This window comes from Saccostrea cucullata, unplaced genomic scaffold, assembly GCF_032062105.1.
Source record: "Saccostrea cucullata isolate Sc308-1 unplaced genomic scaffold, CSIRO_AGI_Scuc_v1 ctg89, whole genome shotgun sequence".
Taxonomy (NCBI): Eukaryota; Metazoa; Mollusca; class Bivalvia; order Ostreida; family Ostreidae; genus Saccostrea; species Saccostrea cuccullata.
Genome location: NW_026931171.1, coordinates 416,842 through 426,468, shown reverse-complemented (window position 1 = coordinate 426,468; position 9,627 = coordinate 416,842). Strand labels below are relative to the sequence as shown.

At 34.2% G+C, this 9,627-nt stretch overlaps 1 protein-coding gene across 1 annotated transcript in view; it reads left to right on the top strand.

The window, feature by feature from the left end:
• Positions 1-5,263: 5,263 nt before the first annotated feature.
• Positions 5,264-9,627, top strand: part of LOC134231657 (neurogenic locus notch homolog protein 1-like) — a 47,461-nt gene continuing 43,097 nt past the window's right edge. The window contains exons 1-2 of the mRNA XM_062713641.1: positions 5,264-5,527; positions 5,964-6,039. Of these exons, the coding sequence (XP_062569625.1) occupies positions 5,470-5,527; positions 5,964-6,039 (134 nt within the window). The 5' untranslated portion in view covers positions 5,264-5,469. The remainder of the gene's footprint in view (positions 5,528-5,963; positions 6,040-9,627) is intronic.

Below are 9,627 nucleotides of genomic sequence, written 5' to 3'. Positions count from 1 at the left end.
TATGGTTTAATAACATGCTTCCATTATATTTTGAATATTATAGTTTGACTGTTTAGATTTTAATTCTTATTTATTGACAATTTTGAAGACAGGAACTTTTTCTAAAATATCATTATTTGGCATTTTTGAGGTACATTCTACCGAGAAGCATTAGCAGAAAAATAAGCAGGTTGACATATATTTTTCTTATGCCTACCCATTGCTTGGATGTATATGCATGTTCTGAAATCAAGTTTTTCAAGCTTAAGACCATTTAGTACCAAGTATAGAACTACCTTAATGCAAAAGACATAATTTTTTGCCTCTGATGGGGATTGAACCAGGGGCTCTGGCTTGGCATTCCAGTGCTCTACCAATTGAGCTAAAGGGTTAACCCACTAGCCCTGGTAGCCCAAGCTAGTAGGATGTCATGTATCTTACATTACTACATTATGCCCCTCCAGAGAATGAGAAGTCCTCATCTATTTAGAGTGCCAACACCTGTGGGGCGAAGTTCTGGCGGCAATCACTCTCACCCGCCAGAGAACACCCGGGTCCCTACATGGGCGCCAAATGTAACAGAGACAATTTTGTGCCTCTGCTGGGGATTGAACCCGGGGCTCTGGCTTGCCAGTCCAGTGATCTACCCCGATCACGACAATTTTAAGGAAAGGTATAGCCAGTCAGCAGGGGGTGCTCACTCCTCCATGGCACCTGATCCCTCCTCAGATGTTTTCGGAGGTCCGCGTTTGCTCTGCTCCCGATTTGTATTCCTTCGATCTTGATAACTGAGTTTATTCCCATATTTCATTATCTATGCACATGATTTTTATGTATCAGCTGATGCATGTATTACAATATACATCGGATCGGGAATTTTTTTTCTGAAGATAAAAAATGTATTATTTGTGGAAGAATTGAAGTGATTGATTGTTTCCTTAAAGTAACGATTAACTTAAAGCATATGGTACCAAAAGTACACAAAAGCTAATCGAATCGGAAGGGGACAGCTCGTCTTGAAATTTCCAGCGTTTTGATATTCATTTCTTTTTTTAACCAACCTGAAAAAAAAACAGAGATTTCAAAAAAAAAAATGTACAATGCATTTCTTTCTTTTTATACAAGCCCTTTATTTACTGTTGGAAATACAATGGGTACTAATTGTGCTCCTTTGTTATGCAATGCTGGTCCGTTATTCTATTCTGTTGAAAAAGATTTCATTACAAATATTTCTAATTGAGTAAAAGAATATCCTTGCTGTGGCCTTCAACTTTACATTAGGAAATACATATTTTAAAAAATGACAAATATGCTTATTTTTTTCTCGAGATGCACATTTATCTCAATGATATCAAAGATAAGACGCCAGAGAGTCTGCCAAGTACATTTGTTATAATATATAGCAGGAATACAATGTTCTGCTATAACTAAACATACCGGATCGATGTGGCTGGTCTACGAGGAATGATCACTCCTTGCAGGCACCTGGTCCCATTCCTGGTTGTCCGTTTTAGTTTGTTTGTTTTGTTTTTGCTTTGTTCCCAATTCCAGTGGTTTACAGGATTTATGGCATTAGTAATCGCTGTTCGTAATCTTCGCTTCTCTCATTACTAACAATATACATGTTCATCATTGTCATATAGGATTTACAAATGTGGCACATCATCTAAATCATATAGGAATAGTATTAAGATAATCGCTGTAGCAAAATCCTGAACTTGACTATTTTAAAATGTGAATCCCCACCCCCAGTCTACACCTTTTTTCTCGCACAATCTAGATTTTCTTGTTGATGTTTTTTTTTAAATCTTTTTATTATTATTTTTTTTTTTTTACATTTTTTATTCTTTCTTGACTAAATCCTTTTTTGTCACATGTTATCGTTTACCCTCTGGTCAAAGTGTGTAACAAAATCTGCTCCTTTATAATGTTTTCTGAATCCTCATATCTCTCAGTAGCGGATCCAGAGGGGGGAGTTACGGGAGTTGCACCCCCCCCCCTTGGATTTGCAAAAAAGAGAGAGAAAGAAGAGAGTTTTGTAGAAAATATTCAGTGAAAGACTAATGTTGTAATATATAAAGAAATTTGGTTGTGAAAACAAAATGAAACCCCGCCCCCTTTACAAAATAGGATTTTCGGGTTCGGAGATTTTAAATATTTTCCTTTCTTTCTCAAAAACTGTTAGGTAATTCATACAAGTATTTTTTTCCCAGGTTGATCAACCTCCCAACTTTAAAAATCACTCTCCATCCTGTATCCTTTTGGGTTATTTAACTACATGTATATATGTAAAACGTACGTTACAATAACTCGTCCCCCCCTTTGAAAAATTTCTAGATCCGCACCTGTCTCTGTTAATTTTTTAATTACTATGACAAGTATGATCGTCATTATAATCTTCCTTTTGAATTTCATAACCGTAAAGTAATATACATATAACGCGATAGTCTTTTAAATGTAAATGGTTCTGATATAGACTTTATATACTCCGTTGTGACTGCATGTTCAGCAACAGTTCCAGAAATCCAGTTGTTCTACTACTCTCTTGTCAATCATCAATTCAGATTTGGACTTTGTACGTACATACATATTTACAATTTTGTTTGGTTCTGAACATATATTTGGTACACTGTAAAAATTGTGTTTAGGATTTAAACACTTCCGTGACGTGTTTAGATCTAAACATGTATAGAAATATGTTTAACAACTAAACACTTATGTCTAAACATGTTTTATATCTAAACGTGTTTAGAAATTAAACACGTTCTGCTGTAAAATGCAGAGTTATCTTCCCGGAAATGACACAAATACTCGTATATTTGAACGTTAATTTGAGCGGCCATTGAAACAAAGTAAATCACAAACGGCTTAAGGGACGTATCAAGGAGAGATACTGACAATCCAACGGATAACCATGAAGAAATAATGAAAATCATTTGAAAGGCATCTTTTTACTGCAATATATTGGAGGTATGTTTTCTTTTTAATAAGATTTGCATTATTAAACCACGATGAGCAATGTAAACAGTGCCTTTGAGGTCGTTTATAGACTTGTAGGAGAGGAGGTTATATTGAATTTCATTAAGAATAACTTTTAATTTAAGTATAGTTCCAATGCGACTTGAAAAATTGATGTCATCTTCAATGGGCAGCATACGGTACTTTTACTTAAATCTGACTTTCTTTCCTACAGGTTATGTGAGTAGTCCGGATTGAACTCGAAGCATGTACATGTATGTATCAAAGTACCTGCATCTGTGCATGGCGTCATCTTCAAGTGCAAATTGTTGTTCCGTGATCAACACCAAGAAACGTATTTTTATTAAGTGTATTGGGTTACCCTTAATTCGACAATGTTCGGTGGATTTGAATACATGTACCTAAAATTATCATTTTGTGATTATCCTTGTGCATTTGAAATGGATTACTTTTCGGCAGTTTAATACTGATGGGATATTATATCATGTGGTGCTATGTAGTGCTTTAGGACTGCTGAAAGTTAATCAAGTTTGACATTTTGATGACTGTAATTAATCATATGCAAAATATTATATAAAATAAATATTTTATAATTTTAATTGAAATATCTTTCATAATGCATTATTAAAAAGATTAAAGGAAGTTTTGATATAAAATTGCTAGCTTATTTTATTTTTGTTGCTCATACCTGCGTTATAAATATAATGTATGTCATGCTGATTGAACTTATAGAGATCAAAATATTAAATTTGTGTAAAACGAACATCACACAATTGTAAAGTATCTACATATTTTAACAATCAGAGGCCTTATGATGAATAATTTATATCAGTTAATATTTTGAAAATTTTGACAATATTATGTGCATTAAGTAATATGCTCTTTGTGCCAAAATTACAAGTGTTTATAGTTTTTCTGCAGTTACACTTGTTTTAATATGTTAAATCTAGATATGTTTAATTCCTAAGCACATAATTAAGAAATGTGTTTAAAATTCAAACACTTTTCCAAGCACTTTTTTGTCACCTTCTTTTTTATATGTTTAATTCCTAAACATGTAAAATTTCTAAACATGTTTAGAATCTAAACACTTATGTGCTTCCATTCTAAACACTTTCTCATACGTGTTTAGAAACTAAACATGTTTAGGAATTAAACATATAAAAAAGAAGGTGACAAAAAAGTGTTTAGAAAAGTGTTTGAATTCTAAACACATTTCTTACAGTGTATGCAGATGTAGTTTATTAAGTATCTTTATAATTATCAGGGGACCTAAAGAAATCAGTCTGTCTGTCTGATTTCACTTTTTTTCCTCCTTAGCTCAGTCTGGTTCAAACTTCAGTCATAGACAACGATCCGTCGGTTAAGGATGTACCATGCTCTTGAATCACGGTTTTTAATAAAAATTCAGGTTTTAAACAAAATTGTAAATTACTTTTCTTTCCCAACTCGATTCATTCTGATTTTAGAATGCATTGGCCTTGAACAGATTTTAAGGTCAAAAGTCAAGGTCAATATACATGCTCAATTTTGACAGTACATATACTTATTTCAGGTATATTTTTTATAACGTTGATCTATTCCAACGACAGAAATCGTGAATATATCTATACACATAATGCAAACTTTAAAAATGATTAACTTTTGATCAACTTCGACTCTAGTTAATGAACTATTTATTGGAGAAAATTAAGAGTATATGTCTTTTTTTCTGCGGAAAATAAGCATTCATGAAATATTTTCTAATGTACGTACTTTTTAACCATAACGCCTGCTTAAATTCTTTTTATATTTTCATATAAATCATGTTAATAATTTTAAAATTCTTTCACGAAGACAAATTAAGTAAGAACTTCAGATGAAACTTAATTCTATTTGAATACATGTATTTCTTTTTTGCGAAAAACAAGGTGACAGGTGCCCGAAAAATCAAAGATTCAGACAGTAATTTAAATTCTGTATGTAAAAGTCACAAAGAACGTATTAATAAAATTGGTATATGAATTATTCATTTTACAAGTCGTGTGCCAAAAGCTTTCAACCACAGGTAGAATGTTCCAACTCGCGCGAAACGGGACTTGATTTTATATCAACAAAAATCACGGTACCAGTACGCAGAGAGGTAAATAAATAGTTCTGTAAATACCTGCATAAAGAAAGAGCAAATAGAGCAACGGAAACGAAATCTGTGGATTTATAATTTGAAAAATTATAAATTAATATTGATTTGGGATATTTTGTTTGCTTACATATTTTTTTCTGAGTGATGGAATTTATCGAAGCGTGCCGCAACTTGGCGTAGGAATACAAGGGACGATGATCTCTCAAAGGGAACACGAGCGAAAAACTTTGTTGTGAGAAAATCAGGTCGCGGGAGCAATGGATTACATTTTAAACCGAAAATAACTTAAGAGAACCGCGTGGATCTTAAATAAGTCGTTTGTTGGAATATTTATCAATTATGCCGTGAAAATGTGAATCAATTTGTGCAGAAATTAATATTTTGGAGTTATGGGGCACTTATTACTGTGTCTTGTGTGTGTATTGGCATTCGTTTTGGACACACAAGGTATGCAAATGAACCAACATGCATCTTTCGTATTGCACGACGTCTTGGGGACTTCAGTTTAATACAGAACTCTAATTTTAAAATATTTAACTAACTTTATCCATAGTTTCATAAATGACAGATAATGATATCTTAAAATTTTAATTGTTAAAAAATATATAGGCCTACAAAAACTTTTTTGAAAAGTTTTTAATTTGGCCTAGGGTTAATATAATATACATTTTTCTGCATTCAAATTCATAATAAATACTGCATTATTCCAAATTTTTGCATAGAAGATCTTCTTTTGAGTTTAAATTTGTGTTTTTGATTTAAAAAAAAACAAAACATGTTCATAGCTAGTTAAATTAATTTATAGTTGTTGTTTTTCCGAAATGTAAAACTTTTGATTATTCATAATTAATTGACAGTTGTTTGTTTTCTTGATTATATACAGGTTTCACCTCCTGTGTGCCAGATCCCTGTTTGAATGGAGGCTTATGTCAAACAAGTGGCAGCAAAAGTTATTGTATGTAAGTGTCTACAGGTCATCCAAAGGTCATTGCTATGGCAACTCAATGATTTGACATTGACCTTGAAGAAAAAGTGAAGAGTCAAGTTGTCAGAAAGTGGATGATCATTCTTTTTTTTTTTTTTTACAATGTATTCCTCAAGATTTATTCCAAATGTGAGATTCTACATGAAAAGTAGTCTCTTATATTGATAATAGGCAGAAATTTTAAAAGAAAATGTTTTGTGCACTTTAGTATGCAGTTTAGTTGAGATTTGGAAAGTGAGTTGTAGAGAAACAATATTAAATAACAAAAAAATTAACTGAAATCTTTTATCACGAACATAGCTTCTCTAATGCTGTTTAAGCATGTTAAGTTTCACAACTCATGGAATTGCTTGGATACCTAAATATTGTTCCTTTTTAAGAACATCTTTAATGCCATATGAATGTTTTATATCAGCTGATTCATAACTTTATGATGTTACTGAATGCTGAAATGAGCTAGATCAACAGTCAGTGGATGCTTTTTTACCCTCTTCATTAATCATCAGTAATTTAGAAGTTTATCTGTAGAATTTTGTAATGAAGTTGGGGTTTTTGGCATATTTACAGTTTCTTGTTTAGAACTTCTTTTTTATTATGCGAATCCTTATAAACTAGAAGATATGGCGTCAGGAAGTTAAGAGCCAACAGTAATCATTATTTATTCAGAACAGAATTGAAATTAAGGATTTGTTGTTCCAACAAATATTTACGGGCAAACATAATGAAACATATCTATCGTGGTACCAAGATTTTTTTCCCCTCAAACTTTATCAGTAACCTTTTATTTTCATACAGACTCCAGTGTTCATATAACAGTAACCCAATACTGTTCTGTTGATAATCAAAGTAACACATCCCATTTGGAATTGTTTTTTTCATAATTGGAATTTTATATCAGATTTAGCAGCCTGAGAAGTAGTTTTGTTTAAACCAACTATCTTTGGTCATCTCCAGTTGTCTTTGACAGCTAGGGTATATTGGTATTTAACATTGTAACGTCTTCTTTGTCAAGGGCTTTAACGAATTAACGTCCGTTCTATACCTCCGGGAATCAAGGCTTTGTACTCTTAAATCTGTTTTCAAAACCTAAAGAGATTTGTATACTATGTTAAACTTAAGATAGGTACAGATATTTTAATTTATTGTGTAAACAACTTAAATGCGACTCGTATTGGTTTTTTGTTGAATACTCAGACAAATGTTTCAAGTTATTTTCTCATCACACTTTAGGGGATTTTAGGATTCTACAGACGGTATTAAAGCTGCACAAGTATTTGTATCTTAGTTTTTTCAGACAAAAGTACTGTTATAAATATCTTCAATGATAAAGTGGAGACTTTCCCTTGGCTTAAAGCTTTATACTATTGAAAACAAGACGAACAGACAAGAGAAAGCTTTAATCATAGTATTTAATTGGGTTCATCTTTTGTATTACTTTTGGTATGAAAGGAAAAAAAAAGTTTGGTGTTCTTTGAATGTTCGTTGTACCTTTAATAGTCACCTTAGGCAGAGGAATTCATTTTCAGGCTGAAATTGATTAAATAGTCACAGCACTTCGACATGTGCCTGTGCCATCAGCTGTGAAATAAGGGGATTGTTACTCTAAGGAAGGTGACAGGTGCACTCCGTAAAAACCTGGCCCATCTCAGGTAGAGTCCCGTTTAAAGGCACATCTGTTGGTCGGCAATCTGTTGCATTTAGATTCAGGTGAATCTCTAGTGAAGGAATCTCAGAAATATGATGAATTGTCATAATTCTATAGGCTGATAAAAAAAGGGAATGGATAAAAGGTGTATTGTCAATGTTTATTATTAACTGAAAATATTGGCTGGCAGGTGCATCAATGTTGCTAAGTCCCATTTTTTTTATTGGAAATGTTTTATCTGACAAGTTTGATACCTTAAATTTAATATTGGTTGTGTTGAAATTTAGACACTTAAAAAAAAAACTTTTTTCTTTTCATATATGGAATAAGTGTTCGGTTTCATAAGACAGGATGGAATGAATTTTAATGAAAAACAGAGAAGTCTCAATTTCTTTGTCCATTCTTCCATAGGTAAATAAGGTCTTGTCTAGCCCCATGGTCAACATCTGTCACCAGATTTTGGAGGGAAATGGGACCACACTCCACCTTGTTTGACCATGTATAGGCATTAATAAAAGTTCCTTTGTGAGTGCGGATGGCAAACATCCTAATTACTAGCGATGTGTTGACACTGGCTTTGGTGTTTGATTTTGGAAAGCTACACACAGGAACCTATTTTTTGTTTGATTTTCATTAATATGTGTGTTTACTGGTGTTTAGAAGAATCTTTGATGCTGTACTTTAATAATGTAGACTCGCTAACGACTGAAAACATGATAGAATGCATTCTACCTGTATATTGCATGATAAGTGCAGAAACTAATCCTGGATTTAAACTTCAAAAGTTAACACCGGTCAATTATTTTTTGTGCAGTGTGAATTTAAAAAATGACTCGACGTTTATTTCAAATAATAGGTACCTATTATCATGCTTGATAAACATAATAGAGAACAATTTTTCCATTCTTGATAATCAAACAAAGGAAAAGGAAAGGAAAAGGAAAATCTGATTTTAATGAAGTAATCTATTCATAAATTTTGATATAAGAGCCCTAGTCTTTGGTAAACTTTAATAATGGAGTAGTTATAGGTAAATAATAGAAGTTATTTGATCCTGGATAAAGCAAGAATTGGATGGAACATAGGAGAAACGAGAACAGAGGAAGACTTGTATGGAGAAAACTTGACATCCTGGGAGTGGTGCGGGGGGCATCTGATACTGAATTTCCATGAGATAGAGGGAGGGGGCACCTGATACTGAATTCCCATGAGATAGAGGGAGGGGGCACCTGATACTGAATTCCCATGAAATAGAGGGAGGGGGCACCTGATACTGAATTTCCATGAGATAGAGGGAGGGAGAACCTGATACAGAATTCCCATAAGATAGAGGGAGGGGGCACCTGATACTGAGTTCCCATGAGATAGAGGGAGAGGGAGGGGGCATCTGATACTGAATTCCCATGAGATAGAGGGAGGGGGAGAGGGCACCTGATACTGAATTCCCATGAGATAGAGGGAGAGAGAGGGAAGTGGTGTGGGGGCATCTGATACTGAATTCCCATGAGATAGAGGGAGGGGGCACCTGATACTGAATTTCCATGAGATAGAGGGAGAGGGAGGGGGCACCTGATACTGAATTCCCATGAGATAGAGGGAGAGGGAGGGGGCACCTGATACTGAATTCCCATGAGATAGAGGGAGAGGGAAGGGGCACCTGATACTGAATTCCCATGAGGTAGAGGGAAGGGCACCTTATACTGAATTTCCATGAGATAGAGGGAGAGGGAGGGGGCACCTGATACTGAATTCCCATGAGATAGAGGGAGAGGGAGGGGGCACCTGATACTGAATACACATGAGATAGAGGGAGAGGGAGGGGGCACCTGATACTGAATTCCCATGAGATAGAGGGAGGGGGAGGGGAGCAGCTGAAACTGAATTCCCATGAGATAGAGGGAGGGAAAGGGGGCATCT